The sequence below is a fragment of the Nuphar pumila genome, chromosome 15 (assembly GCF_984573655.1).
Source record: "Nuphar pumila chromosome 15, dmNupPumi1.hap1.1, whole genome shotgun sequence".
Classification (NCBI taxonomy): domain Eukaryota; kingdom Viridiplantae; phylum Streptophyta; class Magnoliopsida; order Nymphaeales; family Nymphaeaceae; genus Nuphar; species Nuphar pumila.
The window spans coordinates 83618981-83630051 of NC_143263.1; the positions used below are offsets into that span (position 1 = coordinate 83618981).

Sequence of the window (11071 nt, forward strand, 5' to 3'; positions counted from 1 at the left end):
GGTGGCAGTCGACCCCCGTCCGTGCTAGCGTCGGTGACCCGCCGTCTTCGCCTTCTTCTCCGGCGACTCCTCGCCGGTAACCGTAGGTAGCTACCCACCCTCCTCTCCTCCCGGAGGTTCGTGCGTCGACAGGGGGTGCTTGGCCCCCTGTCGTCGTTGGTTTGTTGACAGGGGGCTTGACCCCCTGTCCCTGTCTGTTTGCCGGTAGGGGACGGAGCCCCCCTGTCGCTGTTGTGTTGCCAGCAGGGGGCTTCACTCCCTGTCACTTCTGTTTGTCGACAGGGGCGGAGCCCCCTGTCGTTTTGTTTGCCGACAGGGGCGGAGCCCCGTGTCGTTCTGTTTGTCGGCAGGGGGCGGAGCCCCCTGTCGCTGTCTGTTTGCCAGCAGGAGGCGGAGCCCCCTGTTGCATTGGTTTGTCGGCAGGGGGCTCCGCCCCCTTGTCGTTGTCTGCTTGCTGGCTGGGGGCTCCGCCTCTTGTCGTTGTTATTTTTGTCGCATGTCACTTGTTTTGTTGTTCGTTAGGGACTTTGTTTCTCTGTCCTTCCTGGGTGGTCAGGCCCTTGTTTTACCTTTGTCTTACATGCTAACCTTTTTACGCTTGCAGATTGCATGATAGAGCGTACACATGTCTCGTGCCCCGAGACTCTTCGCACTTACGCCCACAGGCATCCAAGAACTCGCAACTCCCCAATGTAGGGGAAAGTTGCGCGAAAGGACTTTGAATGAACTAAACTGAACTAAAGAAAAGATAATCAAACAATATATATACGTGTACATATAAGCTATATGTACGTTCTTTAATTCAAGGATGCGGTTTCGCGATCCTTGTCCTGTTTATTTTTCAGCACTTTACTTTATGTTGTCGTCGCGCTATATGTGCCTAGGCTTTACTTTTTGTTCATTAACTCAAGGACGCGGTTTCGCGATCTTTGTACTATTTACTTTCCATCACTTTACTTTCTGTTGCTGCCGCGCTATATGTTCCTAGGCCTTACTTTCTGTATTTTAAACTCAAGGACGCGGTTTCGCGAGCCTTGTCTTGTTTACCTTTCAGCATTTTACTTTTTGTTGCCCCGCGCTTTATGCGCTTTGGTTGTTTACGTTTCAGCACTTTACTTTTGTTGCCCCGCGCTTTATGCGCCTTGGCTGTTTACGTTTCAGCGCTTTACTTCTGTTGCCCTGCGCTTTATGCGCCTTGGTTGTTTACGTTTCAGCACTTTACTTTTTGTTGCCCCGCGCTTTATGTGCCTTGGCCTTGTGCTTGACTTGCTTATTTATGCTTTTACTGATTCGCTTCTTGCCCGCGCCATGTAGATTGCGATCATGCTATTGTTTCTACTTTTCAGGTACCTCTAGAAATCGTTGTCAACATCTGAGCTTGTTTTGAGTGTTTCCTTGTGGCTTGTGGCTATAAGCCTAGCTGCATTTCGTGGCAATGTTATGCGATGCTTTGATGCGTAGCACGAAGTGAATAAGCATCATGGTATGCGAAAGAGCACAATTATGAACATCTCACTAAATGGTAATCATGCGCCTTCACAGGCACGATGCTCAAGTGGGTCGAATAGACCAGGGCATGTACAGCAAGGCGATAATGAAGAAAAACCCCTCATCGTACTTGTTCGGGCTGGTTCATCAAGAGAGAGGATGGATGGTACAAAACCTTCGATGGACAGGCCATTCATGGCTATTACGGGCAAAGATTTGGCCTCCCCAATCATCGGAGGTAGGGAAAATGGCAGTACCATAAGTATCCTAGGTGGTAGTCGCCCAGCACTTCTGCAGAAGTTAGATGAATCCTTGGGCCTTGTTTAGTCTTTGGGGACTTACTCTCTTGACCACTGGTCGTTGCCTTAGGAGCGGACTCAGTCAGTCCTTCGGGGTATAATAAAATAATAGCATAATGAACTCCCGAATGGATCTCGACTGTTTCTATATTTTATACATTATGTGTACCCACAATGTCCAGATAATAATCAGATCACATTATGGCATGCTCACAGCTGTTCTTTGTTCTTGCTTTTGACTGCATGTTTTTACCTTGCTATCAGTTTGTTATTTGTGATAGTTAGAAGGTATGCATGATAAGTCTGGTTGTGACTGCTTACAGTTAGATTGTTATCACTATAATACTAGTCTGCTTAAGCTCATGATGATATCTTGGTTAGCTTTGCTATTCACCTGCGCATGTTGCATCAGTTTCTATTTGCTTAGATTTGAGCATGCTTTAGATTAGTTGTTGTTCATCTTATTCTTTTTGCGTACCTACTGGTTTTCAGGACTAACCCCATTTTTTATGGGTGTAGGTGACAGGTATCTCTTCTTACTGGTGGCGGTGAAAATGCTACATGATCAAAGCCTTGTCTCTCTCATCGACACGCTGGCTATTTGGTTTTGTACTTTTGTTGTTTTGGGTGGATACCCTTTTGCTTTGTACAAACTAAACATTTTTTATGGATAAACTCTTTTCTATCTTTTGCTCACTATTTTGGCTTAGTTAAGAAATTGGTTTGTGTTTGTGTTGGGTCTTTTTGCTAACGTGCTCAGAAGAATCGACTTGTGCTTTTATCTAAAACCTTTGGTATCTTTAAAAATCTTTGCTGCAAACTCTGACTTTTGAAGGTAATTTCATTCAAATCTTCTTGTCTCAAGTCGAACTTCTGGGGCGTTACAAACACTATACATAAAATGAATTGCAATAAGATTTAGCTCTTAGGTTTTTACCATAAGGTCACATTTAAATGGCTAGATTTGTTAAAATACACTTTTAAATATAATTTTAAAAGTGGTTGAATGGTTTTGTATTTTTCTTTGGGTGAATGGTCCCTTTTTCTTATATATATATATATATATATATATATATATATATATATATATTGCTACAATCGATTGTAGATACAATCAAGATAGCAAATGGGCAAAGCCCTCTTGTTTATTTTTTTTTCCTAACATCTAATACAAAAATGTGATCTACATGTTTTATTTAGTGGGAACAGATTTTTGAATCACTGAAATTTGACCCGTATACAAGTTTTTTAGAGATCCCAAAATCAATGGCTATAAAGGCATCTAATTTTTTTTACTCATAAAAACATATTATTTTATTAAAAAACATGATTCAAGAGTCGATTCCTACTAAATCGAGCATGGTGAAACTCATCTATAAGGTTAGATCGTGTCAAAATAACTTGCATCATGTTATTCAAACTCAATGTACCAATTTATTGTAGCAAATATGAATCTTATATATATATATATATAACATCATAAAAACCTACTTGTGTGTCATAATCAGGCCGTCCAATAGTAAATTCTTATAAAATCAAGCATATAGAACATATTTGTACGGTATGATTTAAGAAAAGCATTGAAAACCCTTTTAAAAGCCTTGTAGGCTGGCATAGTGTTGTCAATGAGTCGGGTTTGTACGAACTCAAATTCCTAGGTGTGGGTATGAAAAATGTCTACCCGAATAATATTGAGTCAATTACCCAAACCTTAGAAATGTGGAGGCTGGTTTAAGTTATGATTTTTGCACGATACATGACCTAGCCCAAATATTTTATATGTATTTTCAATAAAAGTATAATTTTGAAATCATGTGGGTGTAGGTTTGGGATTCCATTTTTGTTACCCAACAAAATCTAAACCTAAGCAATTGTTATATGGTTAGGTTTGGGTATGCATTGATGGGTCAAGTACCTAGCCCATTGACAACCCTAGGCTCATGATAGGGTAGAAAAGTGGTAAAGGAAACCCCTAGTGAAAAAATATAATTTTGTTTTGTGTGGTAGAAATCAGATGTGATCTGCATATCAAGTTTAGTGAAAATTGACCTTTGGGTCATGTTTTTCTTATGTATATGTCAGATTTTACATGGGTTGAAAAATCAATGGTCAACAATGTACCAAATTTCAAACCTCAAAAAATATATTTATTTTATAGAAAAAACTACAATTCAAGGATTGATGCATACAATGTCTAGCACATCCATGAGGTCAGATTTGGTCAAAACAACCTCCTTTTATAAGTTATAATTAAGGGGTTCCATACTCATTATATGTGCAACATGACCAAAATAATAGGAATCAACATAAAAATATTTTTTCGAGGTTTAAAAGTTTGGACATTGTAGGCTATTTATTTTTCAACCCTTATAAAATCTTACATATATGTTAGAAAAACATAATTCAAATGTCCGTTTCTATTATACTTAATATGCAAACCACATGTGGAGGGTCCGATGTACAAAAGAAAAACGAAAAAATAAAAACATTGCATTTGTACACTAGAAGATTCCTTACCAGGGAGGGTAGCAAACATTATCCCATATATATATATATATATATATATATATATATATATATATATATATATATATATAATGTAGAGAATCCCCAATTGAAACTCACAGAAGTAAGTCATGTTGGCCTAATATGATCCCTTCGATGCATTCAGCATGGACAAATTAATAGAAACCAAATCTTGGATAGTATTTTTTTGACATATAAACACTTTTTTTAGGAGTGAAAATTTGGGTATATTATCAACTATTGATTTTTCAACCTTCAACAAATCCAATATATTCATCAGTAAAACATGATCCAAGTGCCACTTTCTACTAAACCAAACATGTGGACCATATTTGGAGGGTAAGTATGTAAAAAAATAAAAAATACAATTTTTCACTGGTGAGTTGAGATCCCATGAGTGCAGTATGGTTTTTTGAGTTGCAAAAAATCAATGCTTTTATAGCCGTTGATTTTTGTATTGTCAGAAAAACCTATATTCAGATTAGATTCAAGCAATTCAAAAGCTGGTTCCTACTAAAAAGAGGATATAGATCACATTATGGGGTCATTTTCACCCCAAAAAAAATTGAAGTTTACTAAGTAGTTTCTACATACCATAGCAGACACACACACGGTTATACTGAGCTTTAATGAAAAGTTAGTACATTTTTATAGAAAACGTGAAATCCTGGTTGGAATATTAGATAAAAGTCGCAACTCTAAATGAAATTCCAAAAGTGAATTAAAGCATCACCCTTTTACTAGAATACCTTTTTTTACGCTCTTCACCGAAAATAACCATCATATATATAAATGTAAACTACGAAAATGATGATTTGAAAGAAATGCAATTTTTCTAATATAAAGAAAAACAACAACTTTGCATTCTTTAGAAGTGACCTCCAAGCAAGTACTTGCACACGCTTCGTAACCAAGCTTCCTGACTTCTTTAGAAGCTCTCGTTAACCCAGAGCTCTTGGTGCCTTGCAACTAGTAGTGTAACTGTGTGGCTTCTCTACAAAGCCTTGATTTTGTCTCACCGTTTTGTGTTCTTCTATAAGGGTTGAGAGAGAGAGAGAGAGTAATATCACCACCATTGATTCGAATCACCATCCTCACTGTAACAGAGTAATTTCGCTAGAGAACACCAGCAGTTGCTCTTTTGGATGCGTCTGCCTCGTTGGGAGCGCGGGCTTGGTATGAAAGATCAAGCTCGGTTTGGTCCCAGAGGTACGGCCCTCATTAAACCCCACGAGATTATCCTTCCCCACTTCGCAACGCCTCATTTTTCCATTCCCCATCTTCACGCCACCTCTTCTTTCTCCTCCTAGTGATAGTAAACCAACCACCCACAAATCTGAACTCCAGACTCAGTCCATCCACAATCTCTTCACTGTTTCACTCTTGTTGTGATCCGCTCAAGTGATCCAATTTTCCGGTTTTCTCATTTTGGGTGCCCATCAGATTCAATGGGGAGATGGAATTGCTCGGCCACTGAGTACCAGAGGATGAAGAACGGATTCTGGGATTTCGGGTCTTTCTGAATTTGGATAATCTGAGCAATCGAGAAATGGATCCTTCGTCCTTACTTGCTGAAGCTCAGGATTCGTTCGCGCCCAATGCCGCCGCCAATTCTCCGTCCCCGTTCAGTAATTTGCAGGCGATGTGGTCGATTTCTCGCCTCAGTGGTGGCGGCGGAGTGGATGCGAACAACGTCAATGTGGGGTTTCTGAGAGGTGTTGAGATCAATCGGCAGACGAGGAGCCAATTTGGGCAGAGCTTGAGAGTCGGTTACTCGGAGCTGACCAGCAATCGTGATGCATCTGTTGACGATTCGTCGGTGACGACGACCGAGCAGAGTGGTGGCGATGCCTCCCTTTATAGAAGCAGTTCCGAGAAGAAGAAAAGAGATCAGATGGAAGATGAGTCCTCGAAGCTCGTTTCCAGCCGCAGCCCTGATCACAACATGGTTTGTCAGCTTCAATTCTCAGATTTTTTTTTCCATTTTCCCTTTATACACTGCATGTTGGTTGTTGCCTGGTCTTTCTTATAGCAGTAATTAGTTCTTATCATCTCTCATTCCTTCTTATAGAGGGTGCTCTGAATGCTACCCTTTTATCCAGAAAAGTTGGAATCTGCATTTTGGTGTATAATACTATTTCCCAACTTATCCTGCTTTTCTTAATGGTGTTTGTGTGCACCCACTTATCCAATAATTGGGATATGTGTTGGATGTTCTTTCTGATTCATAATGCAATATCTCAATTTAGATGTGAAAATCCAGGTGCAGTCCTGGCATTTGATCAGGGCCTGCTGGCCTCTTAGATATTTGAGGCCACCGCCTAGGGCCTCAAATGAATATATATATATATATATATATATATATATATATATATATATATATATATATATATATATATATATATATATATATATAATGCTTATATTTCACATGCTGAGGGTCTCTAATGAAATATGGCACATGCTTGTGCCTCATGCTGAGGGCCTCCAATGAAAAAAAAAATATGGAAAAATATGGGCCTCCAATGAAATATGCCTAGGGCCCCAACTTCTCTTGAGCCGCCCTTGCATTTGATGTTCATTGTATTTGCCTGAGCGTTTAGCTGGATTTCTGTGAAAATAACTGTTAGACATGGTGGTTTTATGTCATTCGTCTCATGGCACTGTTTTATTTTCCTTGTTTAACTATATATGAGCAGCAGATTGAGTACAATGGCAAGCGCTCGAAGGGAGCAGGAAAAAGAGATGAAAATTGTGATGTGAGAGTAGAAATTGAAACAAGGCCTGCGGTAAACAGGAAACAGTCTGCACAAAGTGTTCAGCCAGTTCAACCGATTGAGGCGCCAAAGCAGAATTATATCCATGTGAGAGCAAGAAGAGGACAGGCTACTGATAGCCATAGCTTGGCAGAAAGAGTAAGGTTTTTGCTTCATACATGGTACTTGGTTCCCCAACTCAAGATCCCTTCCTCACTTTCCAGCGATTGCGTTGTTTCTATTAAGAGAGAAGAAAGAAAAGAAAACAATTGTCAATGCTGAGTTGATTGGTTATAAGGCACTTTCATCCGAAAGTGTAGAATGATGGTTCTATAGAATTTGCTTCTATGCTGATTCTCCAAACCAAGGCATGCAGTGGATGCAACATTTCATATAGAATCAGTAAATCTAACGAATTTTGTGTTTGCTCGCTGAAAAGCATGCAGCATTTACTTTTACTCAGTCTTTGTTGGTTCTCATGGGGTTGGTGTCTTGCTTACCTTGTATAACTGGTTCATTAAATGTCAATTCTAAATTTGTCTTGCATGTGGTGAATACGACCTTCTCTATTGTGCAGGCTAGGAGAGAGAAGATAAGCGAGCGTATGAAAATTCTGCAAGATTTGGTCCCGGGATGTAATAAGGTGGGAACCAAGCTCAGTTTTCTTTCATGCTCTTTATTATATAAATTTCTTTTCTTTTCTTTTATATTTATTTTTTTGAGGGTTTGGGTAGGGAGTGGTGGTTTTGGTAGATGGAATAAGTAGAGATTCAGAAGGATTTATTTTTGCTTTGCAGGTAATTGGCAAGGCTATGGTCCTTGATGAAATTATTAATTACATACAGTCACTGCAGCGTCAAGTTGAGGTATTATTCCTTTGTTCATCCAACAGCTGATTGGATTATTGTTTTTCCTGTTATTTAGCTTGAACAATGTTGAATCACTTTGTCTTTTTTACAGTTTTTATCATTGAAGCTGGAAGCAGTGAATTCAAGGATGGCCTCAAGCACTGAAGCATTTCCAGTGAAAGATGTGAGCTTAAGTAATCTAAGTAGAGAGTTTTCTAGATCCCATCACCGTTATTGATTTTGAAGAAATGATTTTCAAAGTCATTTCCTGAAGAGTTCATGAGCAAATCATATCTATTCTTTCTCCAAATTGTTTTTCTTTTCCGCTGCATCTTTCATTCACATGCCTGGTTCTTTCTTCTGCTCTGGTATGATGTCCTTGCTTCTCTTTCTATGATCGGAAACCTTGCTTTTGGGCTTGTCTCTCTATAATATGTTTTGCAAACCGACTTTATGCTACTGCAGTGGTGGCATGCTGTTGAATTTGTAACTATATTCTTGCTGAATTAATTATCGAGTTTTTCAATAGTGACCTAGGAATTTACTAATTTACAATGTCATACCTTGCAAAGACAAATCGATTTTACCAGTTACAAACCATAAGGCACATTTTTCAAAGTGCATGTTTAGGATGTGTTTACCCACAAACGGAATCAACTTATGCCCTTATTTTTTCCCTGATTGTCTTAAAAAAGAATTATTTAATTCTTGGATCTTACAAAAGCTACATAGGTGATGTCTGATTGTGACGCACAACTATTTAACTAGTTGTATTCTTTTCAGCTTGGAGTTCAGGCATTTGAACCAGTTGGTGTTACATTCAGCCCACAGGCAGACCGAGACTATGCCCCAGAATCTCCACAAGAATGGATCCACAAGCAGGTTGGTGGTGGATTTGAAAGAGGAGCGTGATTATCCAAATTGGGGATGGACAGGACACATTAACTCATAATATGAGTAAATTGTAGTGCCAAAAGTGTTTAGGGATCTAGTCTAGTTCAGTAATGATGTAGCCTTCATCTATTTTAGTGTGCTCCAAGTATGATGCTGTGTTCTGTGTGCGTAAGTGAGCTTAGCCTTAATCCTTTAGCCTGAAAATTTTCTCTCTTTGTGTGTTAGAAATCCACTTTATCCCCCGATATGCTGTCATCTTGGTCTCCTGGTCCTTACTGTAATAAAAACTTGAGCAGAAAATCAACCAATTAGAAAATTTGCATGCATTCACTGGATTTATTTTGGATGTTTCCCAGAAGGGTATACAAGGTAGCCTGCTTATTGCTGGTAAATTGTGTTTCTTCCTTTTTTTTGTTTTCAACTTTCTTTCTTAGTAAGCTACTAGGGGACTCCAATAAATCATTGGTTCTTGTTATGTTTTCATTGATTAAGAACTGTGTTACGTTACTTACTGGGTGTTCTTTTATTTCAAATGCCGGCACAAGGAAATTACCTATGTTACATAATCTTTTTAAAAGTGTAAATATCATGGAAATATAATTCGGCACTCCACAATAAATTGTAATTGGCTGGTAATATGGATATGGTAATGGCGTATAATATGAGTCCTGGTAATGCACTACTTTTCTCAAAAGGGCATAGGTTATGGCTCTCTCTCGATATATATATATATATATATATATATATATATATATAGAGAGAGAGAGAGAGAGAGGTCACAATAATAAGGCAAATCATGAAAATTTCATAGTAACCAAGAAACTTCAAATTTTCAAAACCGCAGAAAAGGAACACAAGTTTTTTTCTTAAAAATGATAAAGTTTTAAGGTTACTGTTAGAAAAAGGTGCTTGATGAAAAACAAAAAGATTACACCAACTGGAAAAAAAAAAGTGATTATCCCGACATGTAAGCAGGGTTTTTTCAGTGACTCGAAAATTGATGGTCATAAACGCACCAAATTTCTCAGCTTAAAACAAACATATTTTTCATCAAGAAAACATGATCAAGAGGCCAAATATATATATATATATATATATATATATATATATATATATATATATATATATATATATATATATATATATATATATATATATATACCACTTTTCTGGCCTACTGTCAGGCTACCGTGAACAATGTGGCATCAATGTGGTTGCCTGGTTTTTTGAACAATGAGCATCTTGATTGGGTTTGGGCAGCATTGTGTTCGTTAAAAGTGTATTTGTGTGGATCCAATTTGAATCTAGTTGGCTTCATCCTAGGAAGGGATCAGTATTCCGGGGGATCTAAGAGGTTGTCATGAGTGAGTTGGATTTGGGAGGTTATATTTGGAATAAGTTTGAGTTATTTTCAGGTTTAATCCATGAGAGGTGAAACATTGTCAAATTTGGTCCCAACTCAGCTGCAAGGTCAGTTTTAGATGGTTAAATTTGGGTGAGCAAGAAGCTTTTATTCACATTTACAAGATCAATTCGCCATACATTTCAGAATCTCTTTTTTTTTTTACAATGTTACCGTTGGTTCCTATCACAGCTTGGTAATTGTTCGACTCCTCAGTGAAAAATTCACCAGTGAGGTCATAGGAGGTTCATATTTTCAAACACTATCTATTCTTGTATTTGAAGTGTTCAGGGAGTTGATTTTCTTAGTTTTAACTTTTATAAAGATGCATTGTTCTTGGTTGCATGATGCTCTTGTGAATAAGTTTTCATCAAGGATTTGATATGAAAAGAGATTATGTTGATGGTTGTAAAATTTACATATTATTTCATTGCCATATATATTGTTTTCCATGTGATGTTTGTATTTCATGTAGTAACTTTGCCTAAGACTTCATGTTGATCACTTCCCATGTAACTAATGTCATGAACTTCTGTTATCGTTCTTGTAATTTTTTGACTGATTTTGTTAGCAATGCAAAAGTATCTAAAGAGCAATAAGCGTTTAAGGGCCCATTTGAATTCAGGATTATGTAATAAGGCTTTTCAGGATTCTCTGATCCTCAAATATCCTGTAATTTGGGAAGTATTCACCTGGAATGGATTCTCAGACTTTTATTTTTCTATACATACTTGAAAATCTCTTATTTATAAAAAGACTTCAAGAATCTAAGAATATTGTTAGCAAATTTCTTTTTTTATTCTAGTATATATCATTGTACATATAACTTGACTTCTTCATTTCCTAATTCACAGACAT

General features: G+C 37.9%; 1 protein-coding gene across 4 annotated transcripts; it reads left to right on the forward strand.

The window, feature by feature from the left end:
• Positions 1 to 5438: 5438 nt before the first annotated feature.
• LOC149815814 (transcription factor BHLH089-like) lies at positions 5439 to 10472 on the forward strand. 4 transcript variants are annotated; one of them, XM_089989058.1, is made up of 7 exons: positions 5439 to 6261; positions 7013 to 7228; positions 7647 to 7712; positions 7867 to 7935; positions 8030 to 8101; positions 8701 to 8799; positions 10227 to 10472. In XM_089989058.1, the coding sequence occupies exons 1-7, from the start codon at positions 5863 to 5865 to the stop codon at positions 10230 to 10232; spliced, it is 927 nt and encodes a 308-aa protein (XP_089845184.1). In that variant the 5' UTR covers positions 5439 to 5862; the 3' UTR covers positions 10233 to 10472. The 4 variants fall into 4 exon arrangements, with proteins under 4 accessions (XP_089845184.1, XP_089845182.1, XP_089845183.1 ...); XM_089989056.1 differs by lacking the exon at positions 10227 to 10472 and having other exon boundaries at positions 8701 to 9137; XM_089989057.1 differs by lacking the exon at positions 10227 to 10472 and having other exon boundaries at positions 7016 to 7228; positions 8701 to 9137.
• The last annotated feature ends 599 nt before the right edge of the window (positions 10473 to 11071 follow it).

Bases quoted from the DNA above. Each gene is read 5' to 3' on its own strand.
- LOC149815814 (XM_089989056.1), top strand. From the start codon at position 5,863: ATGGATCCTTCGTCCTTACTTGCTGAAGCTCAGGATTCGTTCGCGCCC. The intron at 6,262-7,012 runs GTTTGTCAGCTT...ATATATGAGCAG, and splicing joins GCAGCCCTGATCACAACATG to CAGATTGAGTACAATGGCAA. The intron at 7,229-7,646 runs GTAAGGTTTTTG...TCTATTGTGCAG, and splicing joins GCCATAGCTTGGCAGAAAGA to GCTAGGAGAGAGAAGATAAG.